The sequence below is a fragment of the Protopterus annectens genome, chromosome 6.part0, assembly GCF_019279795.1.
Source record: "Protopterus annectens isolate FY-2018-M chromosome 6.part0, PAN1.0, whole genome shotgun sequence".
NCBI classification, from domain to species: domain Eukaryota; kingdom Metazoa; phylum Chordata; order Ceratodontiformes; family Protopteridae; genus Protopterus; species Protopterus annectens.
Window position 1 is genome coordinate 223,999,952 of NC_056737.1, and position 18,035 is coordinate 224,017,986.

The 18,035-nt window shown below is 41.6% G+C and overlaps 1 protein-coding gene across 1 annotated transcript in view; it reads right to left on the reverse strand.

Moving 5' to 3' along the window:
- The window catches only part of PCNX1 (pecanex 1), a 3,150,868-nt gene that overhangs the window by 2,492,353 nt on the left and 640,480 nt on the right, over window positions 1-18,035 (reverse strand). The window contains exon 7 of the mRNA XM_044073489.1: window positions 6,224-6,356. Coding sequence (XP_043929424.1) covers window positions 6,224-6,356 — 133 coding nt within the window. The remainder of the gene's footprint in view (window positions 1-6,223; window positions 6,357-18,035) is intronic.

The following is an 18,035-nucleotide window of genomic DNA, read 5'->3' on the forward strand; positions in this document are numbered from 1 at the left end:
CAGAGGGCCCATCTCTATACCAGAAGAATGCAAAGTTCCTGTAATCATGGCTGCACAGGTAAAAAACACACTCTCCAAAGCCAAGAACGCAGCATCCATGGGACCTGACAATATCCCAGGCTAAGTTCTACACGAACTACAGAATGAACTGGCACCCTACCCAAGTACCATGTTCAATCATAGCCTCACCTCAGGCTTTGTGCCCAATGAATGGCACACCACGACGGTTATCCCACTCCACAAAGGGGGAGCTATGACAGACTCTGGGAACTAACGCCCCATTAGCCTGACGAGTCTGGTCTGCAAGGCCATGGAACGTATCATCATGGAACTCATAAACAAAGACATTGGTAATCTCCAAACTCTGGACCCTACCCAGTTCGGATTTGTAAAAGGCAGATCATGTCTCCTAAACCTGACTGACTTCTTTGAAGCAGTCACCAAAGCCATAGATGGGGGTAAGGTGGCTCACACAGCTCATCTAGATCTTTCCAAGGCTACTGACACCATCCACCACACTGGAATTATAGATAAGCTCACTAAACTAGGTATAAATCCCAGTGTCACAAGATGGGTTGCCAACTGGCTCATGGACAGAACCCACACTGTGAAAGTAGCAGACTCCAAATCCGACTTCAGACCTGTGACAAGTGGAGTACCACAGGGTTCAGTCCTGGGTCCTCTCCTGTTTGGTATCTACTTCTCTGAAGTACAGGCTAACACAGAAGGTCTTTCGCTAACAAAGTTCGCAGATGACTGCAAACTAGGAGCCATAATCGAAACTCCTAATGATATGGACATAATGCAAAAGGGCCTCACTGAGACAGATGCCTGGTGTCAAAGCCATGGCCTGAAGCTCAATGCCAAACAGTGTATTGTCATCCCCTTTGGTAAAAACTCTGTACCCATGAACTACCACATAGCTGGTAGTCTACTTAACGCTGAAAATGTGATGAGACCTTGGGACACAGGTGGACAGTAGTCTATCCTTTGATAATCACATCGCCACAGTGGTCAGGAAATCCTTCTATGCGGCTCACCTCATCACAAAAGGTTTCTCATCCAGAAAAAAAGAGGTCATTGTTCCCCTCTACTCATCACTCATTAGACCCATTATAGAGTACAACGCCCCTTTTGGTATGTACCTCACAAGACATCTACAACAACTGGAAAGGCCACAGAAATACCTCACAAAGAGGATTACTGGCCTCAAACAGATGCCCTACGCAGACCGTCTCAAAAAACTCCAGCCTTACTCAGTCACATATCGCCTACTCAGAGGCGATCTCTGCCTAACATACAAAGCTATGTCAAACCCAGAGCTGTTGGACATGCTCCACTTAAAGAAATCCCAATCCCTCCGAACTACACGCTCTAGGGACCTAAACCTTGTCACCACAATAAACAGAACATGCTGGAGGGATAGATTCCTGTCCCAGAGACTTCCCATACTCTGAAACAGACTACCTATGTCAAACAGAGCACTTCATTAGCACTCCAAGAAAAATCTTGGTGATTGGATGGGAAATAGGAAATTCACCCCAGGGATCACTTCTATGGCTCTGCTCGACAGGGGCACAGGAAAATAATTTTCTTGGGTGGCGAAAGCCAGGGTACATTTTTGGCTACGCTTATATAGGCCCTAGGGCCAATAGCCTAATACCTACCTATGAACCTAAGATAATTAGTGGAAGGAGCTGAAAAACAGCATTTCTTTTTTAGCTAGAAATATCTCTATTTGGTTGGAGTATTTGGCCTGCTTGCTGTACTATGGCTGCGTTTTATTTCTGCAACTCATCCACCCAATTTTTGCTGGGTTCTCATCAGCTCATTCTACTGAGTACAGAGAGATCATATGAGAAGGCTTACCCCCCTTAGTTTCTTAAACTTGAATTATCTTCTGTCCCCCCCTCCCAAAAAAGAAAAGATTGAACTTTATTCATCTGCTTTTACTGTATTTCTGCTTCTTCCTACTTTATTTTGCTTTTGCTGCTTGATCTTAAAAGTGTTCAATTGCATTTATTCTGCTGCATTTATTACTGATGGTTAGTAGCCTGATTAAATTGTAACTGTTATTTTAAGCCTCTTGGTTTTGGTTTAAGCACTTGGGCTTCAGGCCAGTTCTTTTACATTCAGAAGGCTTGTAGTCTACACTCTTGTGGCTGGAGAGGTAGCTTACATCCTTCTAAGTTGGGAATTGCTGGTTGAAGTCTTAGTGTGTCTTTTATTCTAAAAGTGTCTTCGTTCTGGTTTAAGTGCTTGGGTTTCAGGCCAGTTCTTTTACATTAAGAAGGTTTGTGGTCTACACTTTTGTGGGAGGAGAAGATCGCCTTGGCCCTTCTGAGCTGGGAGTTGCTGGTTGAAAGCGTATTGCACCTGCTTATTTGAAGTGTTTTTTTTTTTTTTTTGTTGAAATTAGTGCACATTCTTTGCTGTAGCATATAATAGATTCAGACCTGCTGAATCTAGTTTGGTTTTTATAACTTGATCACTAAGCCAGGACATCTTTTGTAGAGAGGGTTCCCCTGCACCCTAGTGGCAGGAGTGTGCAGTCAGAACTCAACTGATTGAAGGTTGCTGGAACAGGGCTCAGTTTTGAGCGTTTGTACTGATTAATTTGTTTAAATCAGTTTGCGCTCATTTGCTACATAAGCACTATGTTTGTACAGGTTTGCTGCTGTCTGCACATAGTGCATTACCACTCAGCATTGGGCAAAGTTAGTGGTAATAGACACACTTTTGCCTGGAAATTTTCCCTTAGCACTCTGATGGTCCTCTACCGGTCAGTTCTCGTGATTGTCCCTCACTGACAGGTGATACAGTCACCATCCTTTCTTATTTTTTGTCCACTTATTCTGTCCTCTAGTTTAGTAAGGATGATATTCCTGCAAACTACCACATCAATAGCAATACCCTAAGCACACAGTCAGTGGTGAGAGATCTGGGCAGACAGGTTGACCGCAACCTTCGCTTCACTTCAAATATCTCCACAGTAGTAAGAATGGCATTTTATATTGTTCACCTCAAAGACATTGCATCCAGGAAAAAGAGGTTATACCCCCCCCCCAATGTACTTTCCCTCATTGGGCCAATAATAGAAAACAACGGTCCCTTTGATATGTTCCTTTCCAAATACCTGCAGCAATTGGATAGACCACAAAGGTTCCTGACAAAGAAAATTCAGTGTCTTCAAGATCTGTTTTATGTGGACAGACTGAAATCATTGTCACTTTACTCTGTGTCATACAGAATGCTCAGAGGCAATCTGTGCCTTGCATAGAGAGCAATCTCTGACCCGCTCTCTGACCCAGCTTTAATGGAAATGCTGCACATTCAAAAGTCAAATGCCACACAGGGTCACTTGCCAAGGATCTTAACCTGGTATGTAACATCAACAGAACTTGCTGGACAGACAGATTTGTCTCACAGAGGTTGCTGCACTTTTGGAACAGGCTGCCTATTGATATTAAATAAAGGCCCTCATTGGCCTATTTAAGAGTAATTTGGATGATTGGGTGGGTAACTGGAAATTCATCCTGGGGATTCCACCTGTGTCCTTCTTGGAAAGGGGAGATAGGTGCTTATTTTAGTGTCTGCTTGAACCAGACACCCATGAGAACATTAGCTGAACTTGGCTATGCTTGTAAGGGCCCTGGGGCTGTTAGCCTACAAACCTCCTATGATCCTGAAATGTTCGAAAGTACAGAGGATGAGGATGTAGTTAGGACAGTAAGAGATCTGTTTTCTGGTTTGAAATGTCATCAGTTCAGTTGATCTCCTCCTAGGGTTGTTGTCCCTAGGAAAAAGAAAAGGTGAAACATATTTCATCTAAAGACAGTGGGTATGTTAATAAAAATGAATTACTTAGCTTGCAGCCTTTGAAATCGTTAGGATGTTTTATCAGAGGATTCTGATAAGGACAGGGCTTCTCCCACGTCTTCCTCACAAGCACATGACTCCGGTTCTGAGGAGATTGTTTCCTAAGTTTCTATTACAGACCCTACTAAAGTTGTTCTACAAAGAAGTAATTTGCATATAAGGCCGACTAGTAAACAGTGACACTTTTTGGGATCTTTACTTTGCACTGGAAAATTAATTCTGTCTACATTTGAACCAGCTCTTCTGGCTGTTTTTGGTTCATTACTTATGGACTGTTTTGCTTATTGCTGTGACATCTACAACAGATTATCCCAATTGAAAGTGTTGTCCTTTCTGTTCCTTTTTCTGACCCATTCTTATTATTTCCCCCTCCATCAGCAGTAATGCTTCCTGTACTATTCACCTTTGGACATCTCCCATAATTGCTGTGCCCTTTTCCCATATAACAGTAGGATCCATCACTGCAACAACTGAGACAGACATGTATGTAAAAAGCACCTCAATGAGCAGCTACATTAGCAAATGAACACTGCTCCAGACTGTACAAAAAAACACACCCACTACAACTGTTTCCATCATCATTAAATCCAAACAACCAAGAAAATATGTTGCAGAAAATATTTTAAAAAGTCCACTAATGTGTCTGCCTGGAAAAAAAGTAGATTATGTAAGCACTACTTCACTATATTTCAAAGACTGCTAAAAGTTTTCCTGCCAGCATGGGGCTGCAGATAAAAGGAGCACACAGAGGAAACTGTTTGCATTTCCTGAAGTGTTCGTTACCCTTCCCCCAAAGTAGTGAAACCTGAGCTCATAGACTAAAAGCTGCCAGAATGTAAACAAAAGATCACATGACCTACCATCCTAATCAAAACAATCAGGCAAGCAGAGAATCTTGACACTCTCCCTTTAATTACAGCCACCTCATCTCATATTGGGTTAAAATGAATGAGTGACAGTTTGCTAAGCAGGGATGAGATTTTCTATTTAAGAATTAAAAAAAATAATAATAAAAAAATAGAGTAACAGATCGACATTTAACAGCAGTTGCCATGCGTTTCTGCAGAATCCAGTAGTGGTGTTCTCTTCTGGCAGTATAATGAAGCTACATATTTTATCAACTATAGTTTGAACTGATGCTCTGCTGTGTTGGGACACAGACAAAATATGAACAAGAACCATGAACTCTACGTCCAATAAATTTATTTGTAAAACAGCAATAAAAACGTTATGTAGAACAGCAAACCTTTCGAGTGAAAATCTACCAATGCTTCATAAACAATATTTGCATAACGGCTGTATTCATATACATGCATTTTAATTAGCTAGCTTATCAAAATCTTTTTAAAAAGTCAGCGGACTTCAAATAATTAAAACTTAAAAACTCACTACATAAAATGCAAATATTGCATATATACCACAAATACATTCAGAATTACAAACAGAAATACAAATGGGATGCACAGGAAAACAATCCTACTGTAGCTGAGCAGCATTCACAGACTACACTTCTGCCTTCCAGGAAAACAAAGTATTTGCTATTCCATTTATTTTTGCTTTTGTCTGTTCTATACACAGCAGTCAAATCAAAGACAGCAGACAAACCGTTCGCAAATTATTTAAAATGGCTTGTGATTTCAAAGTTTTGCTCTGCTGCGTCTGTGATGGACCAATCTGCTACAATCTTCAAGATGAGACAGGTTTCCAAAGACCACTGCTTTGGTGCAGTGCTTCAGGCCCAATAGTTCAATCATTCCACAAAGACTGCCATATTAAAAAAGACAAAACAGAGTCCTTCACTACCTCTCTTAAAAACATTAACAAAACAAAAACAAGCCACAGCACAGGTTTTACTCTGAATGGAAGCAACCTACTCAATATTATTTTAAATGGCCATTATAAAATTAACACTACTAAACAAGATGACCCTTGTGCATCGGACCATTACTCCATTACTCATTAGTTTTATAATCTACACAGATCATTGAATGAAGACCCCATTCCAAGCAAACTCAAGGATTTGCACAGAGGAAACAAGCAAGGTTTTCACATTCATCAAGTAGCAGAAAAATTTGAAAGCTCAGAATCAACTCTGCACTGACTGACAGAACTAGTCAGAGTCTTCAGCTCTGATGACAGAACAGCAAAACATGTTGCGCAAGTTACCTCTTACTTCTTACATTTCCACAGGACATTCAGATAATGCTGGATAAAGAATTCTGAAGGAAGTAAACAGATGTTCAAGTTTTACCATCATGCACTATTACCTCTCTGAACTAAAGCAGAAGCTATCAGGAAACAATACATGAACTGGCTAGCTAAATAATAGTTAAGCATTCCATACCTGAGTGGTGATCCAATGAGAGAGGCTGGAGGGGTTGGGTTATTCCCTGCATTGTGGCGGCGTCGCACAGCTTGACGCCTAAATGTGCTGCGCTCCCGACGGAATGTCACAGGTTCCTCATTCTCTTGCACAGCTAAATTAACACATAAATGATGTTGAAATAGAGTTCCAGTTAATGAACATATCACAAAATCAATGTCCCACCATGGTTCGCTTGTTCAGTCAACTGTTCTGTCTACTCTTTAATATCTCTATTTATATCTTGTAATCCTATTGCAGGAGCTTATGTACTGTATAATTTATTTGTTGTCATCTTTATTCTATTTGGGGGTTTCCCCCTGGGCCTCCACTGAAAAAGGGCATGTGCCCAGTTGGACTTTCCTAGGCAACAAACATTAAATAAATAAATAAAATGTAGTACTTCCTTTTCTATCAAAAATGGATATCCGATAACATATTTGGACTCTTTCACCAAGCTGTTAATAAACTGCCTAAGAAAATATTGGAACACATCACACAGTACGATATCCTCTTAGAGAAACAGCATGGCTTCTGGTCAAAGTACATTACCTTTACAGACATACCCCTACTAACCAACACCATCTTTAAGGCTTTGATGAAGAGAAACTTACAAGGATGAGTGATTGTTTATAGACCTTAAAAGAGCTTTTGAATATACAGACCACAGCATTCTATTAAAAGTACTCAGACGGTGCCACTTCTCTTTAGTGCATTTCAGGTTCCAAAGTTGCGTACAAGACAGAACCTTAACAATGGATACTGACTCTGCCACCACCAACCTGCTACTTATCTCTATGGGAGTACCACAAGAATCAGTCTTGGATCCACTACATTTTCTTTTTCAAAGACTTCTCATTGTGACATTAAATATGTTATACTCTGATAAGATAGCCCTCACTAGAAAATCAGCATCTCAACTGGAAATCGCCAGCACACAACAAACTGACTTCAGCTTTCTTTGGGACTGGGTGTGCACTAAACTAAACTGAAATAAAAACAAATTTTCTTGCATGCTATTTGGGACTTAAGAAAGGCTCTTCAATACTCAATCCCTTCTGATCCATGACCTGGTTCTCAACATTCCCCTACCATTTCTTACAAAGCAAAAATAATTGAGCCGTTTCTTGGATCAGACTTTCATTCTTATCACATGTATTCAATCTCAGAAGGGACTCGACTGTGGGACAGCTTATAAAATCTCTCAAGTGCTCAAGGCAAGCTATAGCAATCATTTTATTCCCTAAGCTGTAATAACATTGGACTTCCCCCAAAATACACAACCATTGCAAACAAAAAAAAAACAATGGCAGTTCATTCATTTAAACCTCCACTGAGAAGATCACTGCCACCCTGGGTAAATACAAAGTGCAGTTGTGTACACTTAAATGTAGATGTTCGAGTGTATTTCACTGCTGAAGTCATTACATTTGGGTAATCTGCTGGCAGGCTGCCCTCAGTTGGCCTGATTAACAAAGTCTTGGGTCCTGCGTCAGTTGCTGTCCCTTCTTCCATGACATCAGGTCGTCGGGGTATAAAACATGCAGTCGACGCCATTACATCAGTTTTTCTTGCCCCAGATGTCAGGTATTTATGGCAAGTGTACACAACTGTACTACGGTTCTTCGTGTTTCACTGATGCAGTCATTACATTTGGGTAGAATGCCAAAGCTATGGTTGGGGAGGATGGATTTATACAGCATTAGGAGCAGCTATAAGGCCCTGCAGGACAGCAGTGGCAAAGCCAGCTCTGGATTTAGAGAAGAGAGGTAAATGGTAATGTTTGGTGAACGTATGAACTGAGCTCCAGGTAGCAGCTTCTAGAATGTCTCTGGTAGGAACCCCTCTGAGAAAGGCTGCAGAAGTAGATGCAGCCCTGGTGGAATGAGATCTGATCCTCTTGGGGATAGGTTTACCATGGTGCATATAGCAGAAACAAATACAATAGCTTATCCATTTGGAAATAGTCTGCTTTGAAATAGCCTTTCCCTCTGCCCCTGCAGCAAATGCCACCAATAGTTGTTTAGATTTTCTTCGAGATTTTGTCCTGTTTAAGTAGAATCTAAGTTGTATGTGTACATCCAATGAATGCAGAATCCGCCCACCCTTGTTCTGTGGACTGGGAAAGAAAGTTGGCAGATGAATGGTCTGATAAAGAGCCACAATGGATACCACCTTAGACATGAAAGATGGATTGGTCCTGAGAGTCACCCTGTCCGGATGAAAAATAATGAAAGGCTCCACTGCCATAAGAGCCTGTAATTCTGAAATTCTTCTACCTGAAGTGACTGCTAAAAGGAAAGCTGTTTTCCAGGATAGAAATTTTAGGTCTGCAGTAGCAGCTGGCTCAAAAGGAGGGAGAGTGAGTTTTTCCAAAACAAAATTGAGGTCTCATGCAGGAGTTGGTGCTCTCCTGGGAGGTCTTAAATTTTTGGCCCCTCTGAGATAAGGCTATAGCAGAGGATGAGAGAAGAGGGGAGGGTTCTGTGTTGTAATGAGCTGAAATGGCAGAGGCATGGATTTTTATGGAAGAAAACGATAGGACCTTGTGAAGCATCTCAGTTAAGTATTGCAGAATCTGAGGAATATTGGGCATTGCTGTGCTTATTCCTTGTGATTGGTTCCAGGCACATAATCTTTTCCATTTGTCAGCATAAGATTTTCTAGTACTAGGCCTTCTAGCCTCCAAAATGACATCCATCACAGGTTTGCTGAGGGATGCCAAGGGTGAAATTAGTTGATTAGCCATGCTGCAAGATTCAAAGCTTGGAGCAGAGTGTGCAGAATTTGGTAGTTCTGCTGAGACAGTAGGTAAGGTGTCTGAGGCAGGTGCCACGGAGGAAGGTGACACATTGCGCAGGAGAGGGTACCAGTGTTGGCGAGGCCAGTCTGGAGCAAACAGAATCATTTTTGGTCTGTCCTGTCTGACTTTTAGTAGAACTTTGGAGAGCAGAGGCAGAGGGGGAAAAGCATAGACGGATAGGTTTTTCCAGCTGAATGATACAGCATCCACTCTCCAACCTTTTTTGTGATGAATTCTTGTGCAGAATTTGTCCAACTGATAGTTCTGGGGAGAGGCAAAAAAGATCTACGTCTGGGCTCCCCCATTTGTGTAGCAACATGTTGAAAACTTGTTTCAGTTTCCATTCGTGTGGGTCCATAAGATTTCTGCTTAGCTCGTCTGCGAGAGTATTTACCTTTCCTGGCAGGAATTGAGCTTGTAGTTGTATGTGATAGGTCAAGGCCGTGTTCTACAATGGCATGGCTAGTTTGCAAATGGGTTAGGAATGTGCTTCTTTATGTACCACATAATTGTGGTGTTATCTGTCTTTATCATTACTTGTCCTGGATGAAGGTAGTCCTTGAAGGCTGTCTGTGCATTCTGTACACCTTGCATCTCTTTCTGATTGATAAGTAGGTGCATTTGATTTGTGCTCCATTTGCCCTGAATGCACTTTCCTGCCAGATGAGCCCCACAAGCATAGTCTGATGCATCTGTAGATAGAGTTTGGGTGGCAGAGGGTGGAGTGAATGGCAGTCCCTTGTTTTGGTGGCAGGCTTCTGCCCACCAAAGGAACTCTAGCTGCAGGCAAGCTATAATAGGAATCATTGTTTCCAGGCTGTGACAATGTTGACTCCATAAACTTAAGTACCACTGAAGTTTCCTCATATGCAGTCTTGCATATGGAATTAGAAGAATGCAGGAGGCCATGAACCCCACAGCTTGCATAATTTGTCTTGCAGATAGCAGGGTTTTTGTGGCCATCTGTGTGAAGTAAGTCACCAATTGAATTTGCTTTTCTGGCACAAGGTAAGTCATCTGGGCAGTTGTATTCACGCTTGCACCCAGGAATGTAATTTTTGAGAGGGTACCAGTTGTGATTTATTTTCGTTTATGGTGTACCCTAGACAAGTTAGAACCCTTTTTACAAACGCCAGATGCTTTAGAACAATGTCCTTGTTTTCTGCCTGAATTAGACAATCATCCAGGTATGGATATATCTGAATATTTCTTTGCCTGCAAAATGCAATTACTGGAGCCAGGCACTTTGTGAAGACCCTAGGTGCAGTAGATAAGCCAAAGGGCAGTGCAGAGAACTGGTAATGCAAGTAGCCTGCTTTGAAGCGGAGGTATCTTCTGCAAGATTCCCTGATTGGGATATGCAGGTAAGCCTTTTTTAAGTCTAGAGTTACCAACCAGGCATCTTTGCCTAGCATAGGTAGTAACTGTTGGAAGAGTCAGCATCTTGAATTTTGGAATGTCCAGAAATGCGTTTAGAGTGGATAAGTCCAGAATTGGATGCCATGATTTGTCTTTTCTGGGTACCAGGAAAAGTCTTGAATAAAAACCTTGTCCCTTTTCCTTTTCTGGTACTGGCTGAATAGCCCCCATATTCATGAGGCACAGAACTTGTTTCTGGGCCTCTGCCCACTGATTTGGGGGCAGATCTGGCCATCCATTTGGGATTGGCAACATGTGGAAATGAAATCTGTATCCCTGGGATACTATATTTAAAACCCATTTGTCCTGGGTAATAAGTTGCCAGTTTCATGCATGAAGTGCTAGTTTCCCCCCAAAGGGGCAGCTAAAAGGTAAATGCTTGGTGATTGTAGAGGGAAGTCACTGAGATGGTTTACCATAGGGACGTGCCTTGTTGTTTCCAGATTTGGAGGTGGAGGCATCCCATTGTTTTGTTCCAAAAGTTCCTTGTGACTGAAACTTGGAGCCTTTGGAATGTCTGGATTTGACTTGAGCGAAGGGACTGGAAAGGACCAGTTCTTAGTAGGCCAGTGCCTACTAAATCTTGGAGGTTGCACTTGTAAGAAATCTTTCACAATTTGCATAGATTTAGCTTTATCTTCCATCTTTTTTAACACTTCTTCAGCCTTATTACCAAAGAGACGGCCCTGTTGTAAAGGAGCATCCAACAATTTTGCTTTAACATGGTCAGGCAGAGTTTGCTCTTTGAGCCAAGCATGCCTTCTTAGCACAGATCCAGTTTCAGCAGCCCTGCAAGAGGCCTCCAAGGAATCAAAACTACATTGCAAAGTATGTTTTCCAACGTGTTCAGCTGAATGTAATAAATCCTGCAAATCTTTATTTTCCACACAGTCAGAGATTAACATCACTTTCTGTTTAATTAGTCCCATGATATGCTGTTGATATTTAAGCATATGAAATTGACAGTTTAAAGCCCTGAATGCCAAGGTTGCAGATGTGTAAACCTTCTTACCCCATCTATCCAGCGCCCTGGAATCTCTATCAAAAGGGGTAGGATTTTTAGCAGTAGAGCCCTTAATGCCCTTGGGACCCTGAGAATTGGTTTCAGCATCAGCAATAGGATTTTTGAAAAGGAATTTGTGGGAGTCACGAACCCTGTAGTATCTGTCTGGCTTACAAGGAACCAGAGGCAGAGAATCAGGAGTCATACTAGATTCTGAAAAAAACATCAACAATGTCTAGAACAAGAGGTATAGCCAAAGGCCTTTGCTGAGGAAGAAGACAATCCCCAAGTCAGTTTTTAGATTCAGAGAAATCCTGACTTTCTCAGTGGAAATGTTCCCTTAAGGTATGTACAGTTTCCCCAAAAGAAAAATCCTCAGGGGGAGAAGCAGAAGGAATGGAATCTTCTGCATCAGAGTCCTCATAAGTAGGAATAGACAAATCCTGATCATTAGAAGAGTCAGAAGAAATAGAAGATTCATAATCAATGTCTTGCCTAGGAGGGGGTTGGCTACCCCTGATCAGAGTAATTAAATCTTCAGCCATTTTGATCATTTGTTTTTTAGACATAGGAGCCTGCACATGTGGCCCAGGCATCAGTTTTTTAGACATAGATTTAGATTTTGGCCTTAGTTTTGAAGATGGCATCGGTCTAATATAAAAATCTGTAGGCCTGAAAACACCCTCAGAAGCCGGTGCCTGCACAGCGGCTCCGGACCCATCTAAGACAGAGACATCCATGGGTTCCATAACTGAAGCATCTCACGGCATACCGGACTCTGAATGGGTCTCAGTAGAGGCCTGCGAATCAGAAGCAGCGGGTATCAGGGGCTGCGAAAGTGCCTTAATGGAGTACAGGCGAACTGGCGACTGGCTTAGGAGAAGTGTCGTCAGTTTTGGACCTCGACGGTCTGTCTTTTTCTTTGCGTTTTTTAGGTATTCCGGTAGTCTGATTGCTAACCAACGACATTTCTGGATAATTAAATCTTGAGCCAAAATATTTAGAAGCAAAAATATACAGATGTTTAATCGTTCATTGATTAAATTTACCACAAAACCGACAGCAAGGCACGTTGTGGTCAGGGCCTAGGCAAGTAATACAGTACAAATGAAAATCCTTATGAGGTATTTGCTTCCCACAAGAAATGCAATTATTAACTTTTACTGACATCGGTAAGGAGCAAGAAAATGTTTCCACAATGGGGTACTTAGCTTTTAGTTGAAGACTTCGGTTCTGAAACTCAAACAAATATTTCAGGAGTCGGCCGACCGGCACTTGTGAACTGCTTCTGCTTCGGGCACCGAGCGGCAAGAAAGACTGATGTAATGGTGTCGGCTGCATGTTTTATACCCCTGAAGACCTGATGTCATGGAAGAAGGGACAGCAACCGATGCAGGACCCAAGACTTTGTTAAACAGGTCGACTGAGGGCAACCTGCCAGCAGATTACCCAAATGTAATGACTGCTACAGTGAAACACAAAGAACATCTGGATCTCAATTGGTAGGACAGCCTCCTTTCTCCTAAATCTTTTGTCACCACTGCATGAACTTTTCTGATCACCTCAAACAACCCATTCTATTTAGAACCTTGTCCTACTCACTTACAAACCCTGACACTAACCTACTCATTAAGCCTCCCTTCAGTAAAACAAAAATATCATACTACAAAAAACTGGCCCAAAACAGTGGAACATGCTGCAAATTTAAAGTGGTATTTAAAAACTCGCTTTAGAAAGTACTACAGACACTCTTGTTACTGTTATTGCTCAGACAATCACAAACAAATCTACTCCTCGCAGATTCTTTTGCAATCTCCATCTACAGTTTTTTTTCCCTCCTGATAAGTTAATCAACTATAGGTCAAAAATGTGATTGGTTAAGTGTGCTTAAAAGCTGTTTAACCTAGATATCTGAAGCTTGGCAGACCATCTAGTATTGCCACCTTTTCAAATGCCAAAAGTGGGAAAATTTTATGGTAACGTGGTATTTTCCAGAACAAACCATATGCAAAACCGGTGCAAAGGACAAGAAATGTTTTGTCAAAATAAAAACTCACTATTGTGGAATCTGAGTTGTTTTTGTTGTTTCACATAACATTAGGACATTTTAGGTACAAAATCACCTTTTTATGCAACTATAAGGAAATTTAAGAAATAATTTTTTTCTTAAAATCTCGACATTTTCATGTTTTTTCTCAGGAAGCAATGGCCCAGAGACCGTCTCATTTAAAAAGGGACAGGTAACAACCCTAAGGCCATCACTATGTAAACATCTTTGCTTTGTAAATACTGTACTTCATCTGTGTTTTATATTTGACAACTGAATACAGTGCTATACAATTAGGTAGTGCTCTCTCTAACAATATGGTTTCCTAATTTTGTGCTACTGCTTCACTGTGCACCTCCACATACTGTAACTAATAATGTTTTGTTTTCTGCATACATTTTTGAACAATGGCATAGTGTAAAAAGAAGTTATGTAATCACCATAATGTTCTATCTGTGTTGCCCATTTTCATTCTTCCTCAACCACTGGGTTTGGATCCGAACCACGGATCCAACTTGGTCGTTACTATAGCTTGTGGCCAAATGAAACTCTCGAGCTCCTCCTTTCCCGTAATGCACCAACCCCTAACATACCTCAGATCTTGTTTGCTAGACAACATAAGTTAGAAATATTAGAATAATGTTCCTGACAAAGGAAACCTATATCTGGAACTCCATACAAGACACTATGGTGTCTTAACACCTCATTCTTCCAGAAGTCCATGACAACAAAGGTTGGGGGTTAGTGGGCTGGGAGCTGAGGAAGAATGAAAATGGAAAACACAGATAAGGCATTATGATAAGTATTTAACTTCTTTATCTGATGTCATCATTCCTCAATCACTGGGACAGAGTCCCCAGCTACCTAAAATCCCGGGTGGACTCTAAAGAAGGACATTTCTGAGCACTTTTGAACCAAAGGCTGCTCTTCCCCTTAAGACCAGATCCAATCTGTAATGAGTAATAAAAGTATGATAATTTGTTCAAGCAGAAGCTGCGCAAATGACATCCATGGAATGATTACATAAAAATACTGACGAGGTTGCCATAGATCTAGTAGAGTGAGCTCTTACAAGGTTTTGATAATGAAAAGCCACTTTATTATAAACAAAAAATATGCAGTCAGTAATCCATCTTGCCAATGTCACCTCCAACAGATTTGCTTAGTTTGTTGTCTGCAAAAGATATAAATAACTGATTGTACTTTCTAATCTCTTTTGTTCCATACAAGTAGAAGTGCAATGGTGTGTGAACATCCAGAAAATGTAACATTCACTTCTGTTTACAAATTTTGGAAAGAAAATGACCAAATTAATAGAATAATTAATACTGAATTCTGACACCACCTTAGGAAAGAAAGTATTATCCTTATGGAAAATCAAGTAAGGAGGTTTAGAGGATAACACTTGAAGTTCTAAAATTCTTCTGGCTGAGTTAATAGCCACAAGAAATATTTTCCAGGTCAGAAATTTAAGATCACATTTCCCTGCTGGCTCAAAGGGAGAATGGATTAAGGCCTGCAGTATAAGATTTAAATCCCATGGAGGAGTAGGATCTTTATAAGATGGTCTAAGTAAAACAGTACCTCTTAGGAAGACATTGAATATCTTAGTAGAGGCTAGGGAGGAATTGTCAACTCCTATATGAAAGTTAGAGATTGCTGCCAACTGAACTTTAGCAATAGAAGAGTTAGCTCCTTTATTGAAAATTTCTGCCAAAAATTCTAGGACACTGTGTAGGGGATTGAAAAGGGATCAATATGTTTTTGATGCGCCCAATAAACAAATCTCTTCCATTTACTTTTGCAAATTTTCCTAGTAGAAGCTTTACGGGAAGACAAAAGTATATGATGTACAGGAGACAACAGCATAAGTTGTCTGGCTATTAATGTAAGTGGAGAAACCATGTTGTTATAGCTTAAGATTTGAGATATCCGGATGAATCATGCCTGTTGGGTGACACAGGAGGTCTGGAATAGGATCCATAATCCAAGGTGGGTAAAGATGTGGCCAAAGGAAGGGGAACCAAACCTGTCAAAGGCAGGAAGGTGCAGAGAGGATCACTTTGCTTTTCAGCCTTGCAGCTTTTTTAGAAACCGGAGAATCAATGGAGTTGAATGATGAGCATAAAGGGCAAAAAAGCTGCTACACGTTGTTTAGAGGAGAAGCAAAAAGATCGCAGCAAGGCTGGCCCCACTGATGTAAATTCCCTTCAGTCACTTTCATGTTGACAGTCCACTCATAAGGTAGTAGAATGTACCTGCTGAATTTGTCTGCTATCATGTTGGACTTCCCCGGAATGTGCATCGCCATCAGAAAGCAGTTGACTGAGATCACCCATTGCCACACCCTCAGCACTTCTCGACACAGGGGGTAAGATCTGGTTCCTCCTTGTTTGCTGATGTACCAAACTACTAACATACTGTTTGTTTGAATCACAACTATCCCGAGAGATAGAGCATCCTGAAAAGCTAGCAGTGCTAAAAGCACTGCTCCCATCTCCAGGACATTTATATACAAATTGGTCTCTTTGGGGGACCAAGTGCCTTGGACTGTTTTCTCAAGGAAGCACCCCCCCCACCCAATCTGGGCTACATCCATAGTCACTATGGCCTTGGGTTGAGGGAGAATGAACAGACGACCTTGTAAAACCTGATCTGACCTTATCCACCACTAAAGGTAGTTTTTTGTATGCTTGTGTGATCCTTATTTGAACTGACATCCGCTGATAAAGAATTGACCATTGAGATGCCAACATCCACTGTAGAATTCTCATGTGAAATCTTGCCAGGGGGACCAGAATTATGACCGCTGACATTGAACCCAAGGCTTGAAGAATCAAGTGGACTGAAATTTTAGTGCAGTGAACAAGATTCATGACCTGGAATCTCAATGTCTGGCCAGGGGAAGTGAAGCTATTGCAGACACTGTATTGAAAATTACCCCTATGAACTCCAGTGTTTGAGAGGACTGTAAATGAGATTTGTTGCAATTTATTGTAATTCCTATAATGGAGCAAGTTTTGAGTACCCGGTCTCTCATTATTATGAGTAGATGCCTGGGGGGGAACAATGATGAGCCGGTCATCTAAATAACAGAAACACCCAGAATCCCCGTAGTCTCAAGTGAGATGGCACCATCGCCACGCATTTGGTCAGCACCATGGAGGTTGTGGTGACAGCAAACAGCAGGGCTCTGAACTGACAGCAACTGGCTCCAAGCCAGAACTGCAAAAACCTTCTGGACCACTTGTTCATTTTTATGTGATAGTACGAATCTTGAAGGTCTATCGAGCACACCCAATCATACTTGCCTAGAAACAGCAGGATGGGCTGAAATGTGATCATCTGAAATGGACTGCTAAACTGCAGTTTGCTGCGATCCAGAATTTGTCTCCAATCCCCTGTTTTCTTTGGCACTAAAAAAGACTTGAGTAAGTTCTGTATTCTCTCATCTGATGGGACCTCTTGGATGACTTCTACCAGCTTTTGTATGTCTAGTGCTGCTGCTTTCCTCTGACTGGGTGGAACATCAAGAAACTTTGAGGATAGAGGCAGTAGCGAAAAAAGGAATTACATAACCACTGGAAATAATCCTCTGCACTCATGTTATGTTTTGATACATCTAGCCAGGTTCTCTCTAGTGCAGGGATAAACTCCAGATTGCGCCCAGAGTTGGAAAATCGTGCTTCCTTTCAGGAATGCTGGTTGGGCCTGTCAGAGAAAGTGTCTTTAGAGCCCTGGTTTTGCAGGCCACCTCTGATGTGTGGGTGGCGTCTTCCATTTCCGTTCCCCCCTCTGCCTCTGGGGAGAACCATCTCCACACGGACCTTGGAAAGGACCCTGAGATTTTCTGAACCACATTTTCCGTCTTCCTCATTGGTTCCTAGGGAAGGTCCTTTGAGGGGTCGAAAAACACACTCCTACAGTAGAGTGTGTCTTTCCATCTTTCTCATACCTGGCGAGTGTGTCCTTCACTTTGGGGCCAAACAAGGAAGATCTGTCAAAGGAAGCACTGATAAAAGAAGACTTGAAGGGCTCCACAAAAATCACACAAGCACATCCAGGCATGCCTCCTTAATGAGATGCCTGAACCTGCCGCCTCTGAGGCACCCTCAGCTGCATGACATATGAGGCTCACGGACAAATTAGAAATACACTGTAGGGTTGTCAACTGCAAGGCTACTGAAGCTTGAGTTTCTACAGTAGAGGTCCCTGAAAAAAAGTATGACAGTTCTTTTATCAAATCTTTTTGCAATTAGTGAAATGTGCCAAATAGTTCAACAACCTAAGAGTGAAAGTCACTGAAGCGTAACCACACTTCCCAAATCTTTCCAAAACCCTAGACTGTTAGGGGAATGGGCAGTGGAATTTTGCTCCGCAAGTTCCTTCTTCAGAAGGTAGAAGGGCCAGTTCCAAATGCCTCCAGGAACATTGATTCCTCAATGAAAAGGATTCTGGGAGGAACAACCATCCCATTGTTTGAGGATCTCTAGAATGTCTCCAAATGAGACGTCTTTGGGTG